This window comes from Borostomias antarcticus, assembly GCF_949987555.1.
Source record: "Borostomias antarcticus genome assembly, chromosome: 22".
In the NCBI taxonomy this organism is placed as follows: domain Eukaryota; kingdom Metazoa; phylum Chordata; class Actinopteri; order Stomiiformes; family Stomiidae; genus Borostomias; species Borostomias antarcticus.
In genome coordinates this window covers 9,065,804-9,078,118 of record NC_140255.1, presented here as the reverse complement: position 1 = coordinate 9,078,118, position 12,315 = coordinate 9,065,804, and the positions used below count along the sequence as shown (strand labels likewise).

Below are 12,315 nucleotides of genomic sequence, written 5' to 3'. Positions count from 1 at the left end.
CATGAAAATCTGTCCGATACCTTTTGCGTAATCCTGCTTACACAAACTAACTAAAGCCCTTTACATACATAGTTCCCTGTACATTCCTGTGAATTCCTACCCAGGGCCGCAAATTATTTTCTCCATTCATACATGAGCCAAATGCCACAACATTCCCGTGCTGCGTCTTTTTGGTGTGCAAGCTGCATACTGGACCTATAAGCAGGTCAACATAAAAAGACCAAATTACATCCCAATAAAATACCATAAAGAATAACGTATGCAAAGTAACAAATTACTAATGAATACTAAAGAACAATCAGCCTAATCATCACAAAAATATTGTCAATATGAAACCTGTCAGCAAAAAAGGCTGATCTGTCAGTCGAAAAAAAAACAATTATTTGGTTTTAGACAGCCCTAACTATTTCGTTCATGTTAAAATGATCAAAATATTATTTTTCCTATGGGTGAATTTTTGGGCTTCCAGTGGCGCCTGAAATCCCTAGTGTTTCATATCTTTCACCAGACTGACCAGCCGGTAATGTAACAGCTTCTGTTCACAACACAGCCTTACCGGCAGATTCCAGGGAATTTATACTTGGTCTTGACGTGGGAAATTGGCGGTGCAGATTTCCCTTGAAATCCTGTTCATACATGCCGCCTAACAGGTAAATGGGAACCCTTCTATGTCTGAATTAACAGAACCACCTACCACACACACAGCAGAAAACAACATGAGCCCTGCACATATACCAGCATGTTGTTTTATAAAGGGATGTTTTTATACAGATAATTGCACCCCACCTCATTCATTTTCTGTACAGTATACAGTACTGTATGACTTTTAATAACGTTTACAATGGTCAAAAACATGGGCACCTCTGTCTCCTGACTGAACTACCAATCACCTGCTGTCTTAAATACCCGATCCTTATAATTTGTAGATTTGTCAAGTCTAGGCACAGTCACCTCGAGCTGTCTACATATTTTGTCCACTGCAAACATAAAGTAAAATTCCAATTCCATTTCTCTTATGATCTCTCTCTCTCCCTCCCTCTCCCTACATCTCTCTAACATCCCCCAGTTCCTACGTATGTCGTGTAACACCCCCCCCTCCAGGATCTACAACGTGATGACAGACCACTGGGGGCTGCCTGCCCCCAACCTGGTGGTGTCGGTGGTGGGCGGGGAGGGCAGGGCCAAGATGAAGACCTGGGTGCGGGAGGTCCTGAGGCAGGGATTGGTCAAAGCCTGTCAAAACACAGGTACAGTAACTGTCAATAATAATGGTCCACTCTCTCATACAGCAATGTTGTCGTTCACGGTAGCAGTCAAGTCTGTCTCCAGAGCCACATACTGTACATATTAGATACCTTGATTTCCTTGTTTCTGACGTACTGACATACTTGTTTCATCCCTTGTTGATAATGTTTTCAAGCATTCTCATAATCATTTTGATTTTACCAAATGTAATATTAACAGAAAGGAAGCTACTAAAGCACATGTGCTAATCTATTTAAGAGTCAAGGCGAGACCTTGTGAAAGTTCCAATTCACACATTATAGTCTACAACATATAAAATAAAGAGCATTTATTGGGACATATAAGCCTAGTCTGGAACCTCTTGAAAACCCAGGAAAAAATTGATAATGATGATAGCTAATGATGATGATGATAGCTAAATGAGTGACTGATTTTGTTCACTTGGTGTTCTGAAAAGTTGGCATATAGAGCCTACCTCCTCAGGATGACCTACTACCCATTATGTTATGTTAAATTCATGGGTAGCGCGTCCTGTCAGATAAAGGAAATGTTGACAGATATTTCAAAATTTCCAACATGACAGGATACGCTACCCATGAATTAAACACAATATTGTTTTAATGCAGCCATGATGTATACACGAAGCACAAGTTGGCTGTGAGACACTAAATAGAAAGGGACCTTAATTAATTACCTGTGTTTACCCTACTATGGGTCTAGAAGGCCTCATTGGATTAATAAATTCGCCAGGACATCTGTCGGTATCCTACAGTAGCTATATACAGATAGCTAGAAAAGCTATGTCAAAATATTGTTGTTGTTGACAGATTGGATTATATCAGGCTATGGATAGTCCCTATATTTTATTTTGCTCAATGCAATTTTAAAACACAACATTCCCGTGATGTGTTATATAGGCTACAAAAACATTGTTTTCATAATTAATTTTCATAAAGTTTATTGTACACTAATGATGTAATTCGCGCAGGTAGGGTAGATAGATGTGTGCTATATTGCAACTCTCCTTTTTAAAAGTATAATTTTGCTCTAATCGGGCTAAAACTATAACGGGATGAACGGAGTGCATCGATAAGGGACAGATTATGATTGGTTCAGACCGCTCTTAAGAAAGTATCCCTTGGATAAGGAGGCTCTGGGAAACAGCGTGTCAGCTCCAGGGAGAGCTTAAGATGTACCTTCAGAAGGTACATCGTAAGCTCGATATCCGGTGTACCTTGGGAAGAGTTGTTTCCCAGAGCCTCCTTAGCCAAGGTACAGTAGAAGGTCAAGGGTGCTGCCCCCTCTATAGATCAAGAGAACTGACACGAACTCACTGCCAACCCTCAGAGAGAGAGAGAGAGAGAGAGAGAGAGAGGTGTGTGTACAAGCTAATGTATGGCATACACAATGTACAGTTATGCCCATGACTGGGAGTGCAGATTCTCGTTCTAGATATACAGTATACTTGCAGTTTGAATGCCAGTGGGTTTAGATTTGTGGGTTTTGAAGTTATTTGTCCTTCTGGGTTTCTAGACAGAGAGTTAGGGTTAGGGAGTGTCAGACGAGATGGTGAGAGACCATGTCCTATGTTGTGGTAACATCTCAATATGTATATCTATGTCTATACCTCTTCAAGAAGTACTACCCGGATCCTCCGTCTTAATAAGCACCTGTAGTATTTTTAGTTTGCTATTCTTCACTTTGCCTTCAACACTAGATTATGCTCTTAGTCACTTGTTTTAGAAAGGAGATGCACTTGTGAGTTCTGACAACTGACACTGACGTTTCCTACGGTAAATGCGATTATTGTAAATTGCTTTGGATTAAAGTGTCAGCTGTAATGTAATGTGTGTATATCAGCTCGAATCTGGGAAATAATGACGTTGAATCTCATGTTCTCTCTCTCTCTATTATTCTCCACCTCTCCTTTTTTCATCCTTCCCCCCCATTTCTACCTCTATGAATCCCAGGAGCATGGATCTTGACCAGTGGTCTTCATGAGGGCGTGGGGAGGTGTGTGGGGGAGGCGGTGAGGGAGTACGCCACCGCAGCCTCTTCCAAGACCCTGAACAAGGTGGTGCTTCTGGGCATCGCGCCCTGGGGGCTGGTCCCAAACAGAGACGAGCTGCTCAACCCCCAGGTAGGGTGGTATACACACATGTACGCACTCTGTACATCCACACACGCAGGAATGATTTCCACATCTTAAGTAGTTCAATGAGAGAGCACTCTTGCACATCCAGAGGGGGAGGTGCTGATCAAAGCAAGAAAATATATTGTAAGGTGGGGCCTAACTGGGGTGTGGAGCTGTCCGCTGCTGTGAGCACCACCCACCATGACAGCGCACGGACGGGGCACGCGATGCAGGCGAGCACTCTCCTCACTCCCGTGGGGCAGGGAGTAGAACATTCGCAGCTTTAAAGCCTGTGCAATAATCGTGTTCTTAACCACCTCGGGTGGGGACGCAGCTTTGCTTTGCTCGCATCACCAGTGATGATGAGGCATCCACACCCTATGCTTTCCGTCTCGAAAAAACACAATTATCGTAATTTTTCCAATGCAAAATTCCGATTGCCCCATTGATTTCCATTGTCGACCAGTGAGAGCTTGCAGAAATACTACTGTAGCAAGCTTGATCTGTGAAATTATGGTCTCATGTGTCAGGTTCATGGTAGACAGACCACAAATAAGGTCTAAGGTCCAAAATACTGAACTACATTAAAAATTACTTACCATTATTACTTTAATACTTTTACTTTTGATAATTACTTTATTAAAGACTTTAACAACTACAAGAATATCTACAACAATAACTACAACAATAACTATTTTAACAACTACATTCAGGTATCTAACGAGCCCTCGTCCTTCCGTCGGTCTCAGGGCAGCTTCCCTGCGAAGTACTCCATCCAGAACCCGTTTGAAGACTCCTGCTGTCTGCAAAATGACTACCAGGCCTTCCTCCTGGTGGATGATGGGAGTGTAGGCCGTAGAGGGGGAGAGACAAGCTTCAGGGTCCAGCTGGAGGACTACATATCCCGCCAGCGTATCAGCATCTGTGGTGAGAGAAAGAGAAGAAGAGAGGAGTGAGGATAAGACTGTATGATGGTTTTAGTCATACTTGTATTTTGACAATAGCAATGCGGTTGGCTTTCAGACTCTGTACCTGTAACAGACAGGCCCGAACAGTATTATGAAGTATGAAAACAGGCCCAAACAGTGTCAATCTGAAGTATGAAAGCTATCTCCAAATCGTGTGGGTTGTTGATAATGTCTAAGTCATTATTCTGACCCCAGACAGCGAGAGCATGGACATCCCTGTGCTGTGCATGCTGGTGTCAGGAGCGGCGACCATGTTGGAGGTACGTACCTTCTCAACGGTTATATTCTGATGGAAGTGACCTAGTAATAGCATACTCATGATCAACTCTCTCATCTCTCTCTCAATCTCTCTGCCCCCCCACCTACTTCTCTTTCTCTAATTTTCTCTTTCTCTCTCCCATTCTCCCTCTCTCTCTTGCTGTCTGTCTCTGTCTTTCTGTCTCTTTCTCATCAGAGGTTAGATAACTCTCTGAAGAAGTCCATGCCCTGGCTGGTTCTTGCGGGATCAGGGGGCGCAGCCGACTTTGTGAGTGAAATCCTGGAGAGTCTGTCAGAGGCGGGCCCTTGTGATGACCTGAGGCAAAGGCTGGCAGAGAGGGTCAGGAAACAGTTCCCCAAAGAGACAGAAACAGACGAACTTGTGGAGAGGGTAAGAGGACAATCATCAATCATCTAATGTTAATGTTACTAAAACATTTTCCAGGGGTGTATAGCAAAGCAATGACAATATCCATTTATTTAAAAAGCGATTTTAAGATATGGAGAAAGACGCATTTTCCAGAGCTCCTGCACAATTTGATATTTAAATGGCTTTTTTCATGCCAAAACATCTATTACACACATTACTATGTATTTTGCAGCTACCTTATTTATGATGATGTAGTACATGATAGCTATCATATGTAAAGGTGTGCCTTGGAAATACTTGTCATAAATGGTGAGGACCCAAAATGGAACCAATGCACCAATGGCATTGGTTATAGGCTTACTGAAATACCTATTTTTCCATAGGCATAGCCTACTTTCCCACCTCAAGCTTCACTTTTACCATCTTAATGTTTCATCTTAATCTCTAGTTCTAAACTCCTCTTGTATAGAGACATCACACTGTCTACTCCAGCCTTAAACAATTAAAAACTATAGCCTACATTTGCTTTATTTAAAGGTATAATATGTAATCGTGTTCATGAGGATATTGATAAAACAAAGGCAGTCTGCAATATTTTTCCAGCTTTCCTTCCTTCCTTTGGCAGTAGCGACTGTGTTGCGCCTGGATTATATAGTTTATATTTTTATAATATTGCTCCACTTGTGTAAAATGCAGAACTTGGTTATGCGTATTGTTTGCTGTGTCCATTGCCGTGTCCGAATAACCATACTATAAAGTATGCGATTGGTCATTTTGTGCAAATACCTCCCCTTTTACTGTGAACGTGCTCATAGCTACAGTAGATTGGACCAGATGGGTAGACTTAACGAGTTGATAGCCACCGTCATTGATTGTGGTTGTTTGGTTTACTCGAGCGAGCAAGCGAAAAGTTATCCTGGATTTGTTGAACTAGTTTCGTAGTACAGGGCTCTGGCACCGCAATGGTGGAATGGGGGACCCTGAATTCCCCACTGACGTCAGGACAGGAAAGTCGCTGCCAATCTTTCGCCGCAGCCTCAAAATTCACCTCTTCAAGACGTACTACCAGGATCCTACCTTTTAAAACACCCATTGTATTTATATTTTGCTATTCATGCACTTTGGCTTTAGCACTAGATTATGCTCTTAGTCACTTGTTTAGAAAGGAGATGCACTGGCGAGTAGTAGTACACGGACTACCAACATTAAATGCAATTATTGTAAGTCACAGAGCCCCCCAGGCTCTGAGTGTGTACCATAACCTCCCCCCTGTATCCCCCCCTAGGCGCTGAGTATGTACCATAATAGACATCTGATCACAATCTATCATGGAGAGCAGGAGGGGCTGGATGACTTTGCCACCGTGCTGCTGAAAGCCCTGGTTGGAGGTGATTAGCTGCAGTACACACACCTGACTGTCTAGTCCCTGTGATTTAGGCATTAGGCAATGCAGGCATCAGTGGGAACTATTATGTGTCACACTAGTTGGAGTAAGGACCAGCATGTTGATGTTGGCAACATGTACACCATTGATAATATTGTGCGTGTCTGTGTGTGTCTATCTGTGTGTGTGCGCACATGTGTATGTCTGTGTGTGTGTGTGCCTCTTTATGTGTGAGTTAGCCAGTAAACAACGTGTGTCCAGTGATTCCAGTCCCTACACTGGGGCGCTGAAGCTGGTGGTCACCTGGAACAGAGTGGACATCGCCAAAAGCGAGCTCTTCAATGGAGACCGGCAGTGGAAGGTATGGCTGGTGTCACGGGGCATAGACCCTAACCCTAAGCCTGTCTGTATGGCTGGGGTCATGGTGTACAGACAGACCCGCGAGAATGTGTAGAGATATTATGACCTGTCTGTCCCGAGACTCTGCTGAGGCACATTTCATGATAGATTAGTGAGAATCATCTTGAGAATGTAGTAATAATAATTGTCTTCTTTGGATCTTCTCCTTTTCTCCATCTTTATTAATGATCTCCCAAAAATATGCACTGATTGTAGTGTTCATTTATATGCTGATGACTGTTATTTATACATCCAACTCCGATATTTCACAAATACAAAGTTCACTGCAATCTGATTAGATTGTTGTTCAAAACCAGGGCTGAGTTTCCCAGAGGCATCGTAGCGCTATGTTCATCGTAGTGCTACGATGAACGCCGTAGCTTACGATGAACGTAGCGCTACGATGCCTCTGGGAAACTCAATCAAAACAACTCTCTGTGATGGATCACCACTTAAGAAAGTGGATGTATTTAAATATCTTTGTGTATGGCTGAACCGGAACTCTCCTTTAGGACTCTATATTGATTTTGTCATTAAAAAAATACATTCTTAGCCCATTATACCACTCAATAAATTGTTCCACCCTTTAGGTATGAACAAGAATAATTTCTCAGTTAGTACTACCCATTCTTGATTATGCAGATATCGTTTATCAGAACACATGTGAATGTCATCTGCATCCTAGTATACAATAGTCTGTGCAGATTTGTTCTGAGGTGTCCGTAACTTACCCATCATTGTCTTATGTACGAATCTCTTAACTGGCTATCTCTAAATTCTAGAAAGCATTTTCATTGGCTGCAATTTATTTTTAAATGTATTTTCTTAACCATTCTTCTTATCTAAAGCAATACCTAGTTCCAGATCCCCATATTCACTTAGACATGCCTCTTTTATTGTTCCCCAAATCATTAAAGAAGTCGGGCGCCTTTTAGAACATCACTATTGGCTCATTCGAAAACAACTTGTTCTTGTTTCTGATTGTGTTTAATTCTTCATAAAGGGTTTGTGATGGGTTGGGGAATTGTGAATGTGTGGGTGCCGTACTTCTGTCTGTTTTTCTGTAATTTTCTTTTGTGTTGTTGTACTGCTATATAAAGTTCAATAATGCAGTTTATAAAATAACAATAATGACCTCTAACCTTTGACCTTGACCCCTGCCGTTCAGTATGAGGACCTTGTGGAGTCAATGACAGACGCGCTGGTCAACGACAAGCCCCAGCTTGTGCGTCTCTTCGAGGAGAACGGATTCAACATCCTGGACTACCTGACTTATGGCCGTCTGGAGGACCTCTACAGCTCGGTGGACGACAGCACCCTGGCCTACACACTGCTGCAGAGGCACCGAGGGGCGCGGCCTGTAAGTGCAGGCTCGGTCCACTCACCGGCCAGCCTGCCGAAGACGTTCAGTCTGTTTGAGGTGAGGGGGGAGGCTCAGTGCTACCAGGTAGGGTGGGGTCAGCAAGGCGAATGGCACTGTATGGACTGAGATACAGAAATTCATAGATAACAAATGTAAATAACATTTCCATTTCCCATACCCCTCTTTCACCTCCACCTCTTCCTCCCCCTCTCCTCCCAGGTGTCCAAAGTGCTGGAGGGCCTAGTGGGGGATGTCTGTCTGGAGTTCTACCCCTTTGCTCAGATCCAGCAGGTTGGGTACCAGCTGCAGCGCTGCCTCAATCCCTGGGCCTCTCTCTTCATCTGGGCCTTGCTGCAGAACCGCAGAGAGATGGCTGTCTACTTCTGGGAGATGGTAAGGCACTTCCGGGTCACTCAGGGGTCACAGGAAGTTAATGTGTGATTAATTATGGTTCATGTAATAAAGACCCTGACACTTTATCTAACCTCTCTCTATCTATCTATCTATCTATCTATCTCTCTCTCTCTCTCTCTCTCTCTCTCGGTCTCCCCTCTCTCTCCTCTCTCCCTCTCTCTCTCTCTCTCTCTCTCTCTCTCTCTCTCTCTCTCTTGCTTTTCCAGACTGATGAGCCTGTGGTCAGTGCTCTGAGTGGCTGTAAGATTATGAGAAAGCTGTCCAGGCTAAAGTCGAATAGGGAGACCAAGCTGTCCATGAAGGAGCTAGCCCTGGAGCTTGAGAACCGGGCCCACGGTGAGACAGGATGAGATCAGGAACATTGAAGTTAATGTTTGTTTGTTTGTTTGTTTGTTTGTTTGTTTGTTTGTTTGTTAGATAGATGCACTATATATGTAGTTATGGTCAGATATTGTGTGTGTGTGTGTGTGTGTGTAGATGTGTTCAGTAAGTGTTACCAGAGCAACGAGAGCCGCTCCTTCACGCTGCTGATCATGGAGTCTCCAGTATGGCGCGGGACCACCTGTCTGAAGATGGGTTGGGCTGCCAACGCACGACTCTTCTTCAGCCATGGGGGAGTACAGGTGTGTGTGTGTGTGTGTGTGTGTGTGTGGTCTGGCCATACTTTTTCAGTTACAATGGAGTCCAGTTGTGTCTATTTCCAGTGTCAGAATGATCATATATTTATCTTTGAGCTTTGTATCTGTAAATAACTTGTATGTGTAAACCGATAATGTATCACTCCCTAAACATACAGTAAATGCAACAAACAAACAAAGCTGTTGTTTTCCAGGCCTTGTTGTCCCAGATCTGGTGGGGAGACATGCAGAGGAGAACGAAGGCGTGGAAGCTGCTACTGATCTTCTTCTGCCCCCCTCTGATCTACACGCCGCTCATCTCCTTCAGGTCAGCCATCTCCCTAGCCCTTACCCTAACATTATAGTCACCCTAACCCTCTTGGAACATGGATTGATAATACAGATGGTAGCAGCTAGTGCCTTCCTGACCCCCATCCCCCCCATAGGACCACCTTTTTTACCCTAAACCCCCGATCTACACACAGCTCATCTCCTTCAGGTCAATCATCCTCCCTAACCCTAACCCTAGAGTAACCCTAACCCCCTGATCTACTTACAGTAATAAGTAAGTAAGTAAGTGAACTTTAGCACCTTTCACAGAGCAGCGTCACAAAGTGCTTCACATGTGCAATATAATTGATGGTAAAAAAACAATAGCATAAAAAAACAAGGACATAAAGTCTTAACGCCAGACACATGAGTTTTTACACTGATAGACTACGGAAGCTATGCTTAATACTGCATGCTACTGATCTCTCTATGGGTCTGGGACACTTCATGCAAAAAACTGGTTCTCGAATCCTGGCAATTCATTGGTAGTGCTGGAATCCCGGCGACACCAATCAGTAACTGCTTTCGCAATCAGGCACTCCCACCCAACCTGGTCCCGCCCATCTAACCTGGGCTAATGTTTCTCTTTGCTGCCAGACTCAATAAATAAATATGACGTAAATCACTGTGCTCCGCATAACATTTCCACAAGCCTGCATTGAAACATTAACATTAGCTTAACATTAGCATCATACAAGTGGAAGACGATATTTTGATTGCATTCTATTAACGAACTGAAAGATCTCCAGCATTTGTGTTCGAAATACTTGGTTCTCATTGCTGCAACGAACTGCCGCTCTTTCAATTTTGACCCCTAGACCCGCCCTCGGAAAACCAGCCGGCAGAGCGAAATAGAACAGACTCTATTTTGTAGCCTACCCTTACCCTAACCTGATCTATACACAGAGTTCATTTCCTCCAGGTCAGTCAATCAGCAGACCACCAGGATCTTCTCTGTCTGAGATCTGTCTAGTAGACCTTGTCACTTTGCTCCTGTGTTAGTCACATTATTTTTCTGTAAAATTTGAATATTTCTTTTTAAGTGATTCTCTCAAGGTGTCATGCTTTTAAATTATCATTACCTTTCATTGCATTGTAGCAAACGGGAGGGAGTAGAGAACTCGCCAGAGCGCGGATCGCACCCACGATCCCACGCTGTCAAACCCGACTCGCTGACCGCAACAACTAATAGCTAGAACCATTATCGGAGCTGCTAACGAGCCTCATAAGGTCCTCATTACACTACCCTCTCCTCCATTCAGGAGTGCGTGCCCTCACGTTCCACTATATCAAGTCCATCATGTACTCACATGCCGCTTCGATGGCCTCACCGATGGTTCACCGCGGCCATCTCACTTCTGACACCAGTGTGACAAAGCTTTTTCCATAGCATGGTACGATTCAACTTAATTCGAATTGCTATATTTTTTTGAACAGCACTTTCCACTGCACATAGTGTGCCCTAAATGTAGCTGGTCATCATAGCAACGCCGCCTGACGTCATATAGAGGGGTTTCACCTTTCTCCACGCCACTCTTGAGCAATCGCTAAAGGGAATATATCACACATATAAACACAAAACTGCTTTCCAAGATCAATCAATCGGCTTCCACGTACTGATCCAGATGAAGTTAAAGTGCTCCGGTATTCAGTCATTCAATCATAGGCTACGATTCAGGTTTTCCTCAGTCCAGTGTCTAGTTCACCAAACTAGCCTAACTTTTCAGACTGTTTGCTTATGTTTGCAAAGGTTTGGTGCGAAAACAAACGTTATGCTGAAATAAAGCTTAAAAAATTTGCAAGGAACTTTCACAAGTGAAAGTGTCGAGTTGCATGCGCTGCTTGAGTTGGTTAAACTAGATGCTGGCGGACGATTTGCAAATGCACCTAATTGGCAATATTTCGGATTTAAACCCAATTTGCTAATACGGAACCTGATAACATTAATGAAGCAACCTGTAAACTAGAGCCATTTCTCCCTCTCCTTGTCATAGTTAAATATTACACCATTGCGCTCTACTGAGGCTGAGACCCACGTGCTGAGCGACAGGAGAGACAGACAGCGGGTCTCATCCCAACCGTATATTTTACTAATTAGTAGCCTACTTTTTATGTCATGAACGTGGGTGCTGACACGCGAAAATGAATACATAGTATTCAAGGATTATTTCATTGTTAGGCCTACATCCAATATACAAATAGCCATATGTTTAGTAAAATTGCCGAGTAAAATTATTGTTTTCGTTCCTCAACAGGATACAATACAGACAATCATAAAAAGAGTTCAGTGCAGTACAGTAGCAATACAGTAAGAATATGGTGTGTTCAAAATTTATAAAGTGTATGTTAATGATAATTAATAAATATAAATAATTAATTATTAGAAAAGATACCGCTGGTATCTGTATCGGCAGATATCCAAATTCAGGTATCGGAATGGAATCAGAACTGAAAAAAAGTGGATTGGTGCATCTCTTGTGGAAATGGGCCATACAGCTACAGTAGTTCCCTTAGTGAAGCTGTTAACAGGCTTGTTAAGGGGGTCATTACACTATATTTGATATGGAGTTACAGTACCTTATGATGCCCACCTGCTTTAACAGGGAGAAGGAGGAGCGGCAGCAGCATGAGCTGGGGAAGACTCTCCAAGTGATCAAAGAGACACCAGAGGACCAGCAGCAGGAGGACCAGCAGCAGGACAAGCAGCAGCAGGCCGAGCAGGGAGTGGCTCTCAACCGGTTGTCACGTGAGTCTGTCAACTCTGAGTGTATCAACTTTAGTACCACTGAGTCCCCAACCAATTCCACAGCTGACATGGAATCCTCTGTACGGT

General features: G+C 43.4%; 1 protein-coding gene across 1 annotated transcript in view; it reads left to right on the top strand.

Annotated features, from left to right (window-relative positions):
- The window catches only part of LOC311323737 (transient receptor potential cation channel subfamily M member 4-like), a gene marked incomplete at both ends in the record, with an annotated part of 35,780 nt that overhangs the window by 9,798 nt on the left and 13,667 nt on the right, over positions 1-12,315 (top strand). The window contains 13 exons of the mRNA XM_084456035.1: positions 1,067-1,247; positions 3,216-3,385; positions 4,129-4,306; positions 4,543-4,607; positions 4,802-4,996; positions 6,261-6,363; positions 6,599-6,720; positions 7,927-8,205; positions 8,341-8,514; positions 8,742-8,871; positions 9,013-9,158; positions 9,368-9,480; positions 12,086-12,228. Coding sequence (XP_084312161.1) covers positions 1,067-1,247; positions 3,216-3,385; positions 4,129-4,306; positions 4,543-4,607; positions 4,802-4,996; positions 6,261-6,363; positions 6,599-6,720; positions 7,927-8,205; positions 8,341-8,514; positions 8,742-8,871; positions 9,013-9,158; positions 9,368-9,480; positions 12,086-12,228 — 1,999 coding nt within the window. The remainder of the gene's footprint in view (positions 1-1,066; positions 1,248-3,215; positions 3,386-4,128; positions 4,307-4,542; positions 4,608-4,801; positions 4,997-6,260; positions 6,364-6,598; positions 6,721-7,926; positions 8,206-8,340; positions 8,515-8,741; positions 8,872-9,012; positions 9,159-9,367; positions 9,481-12,085; positions 12,229-12,315) is intronic.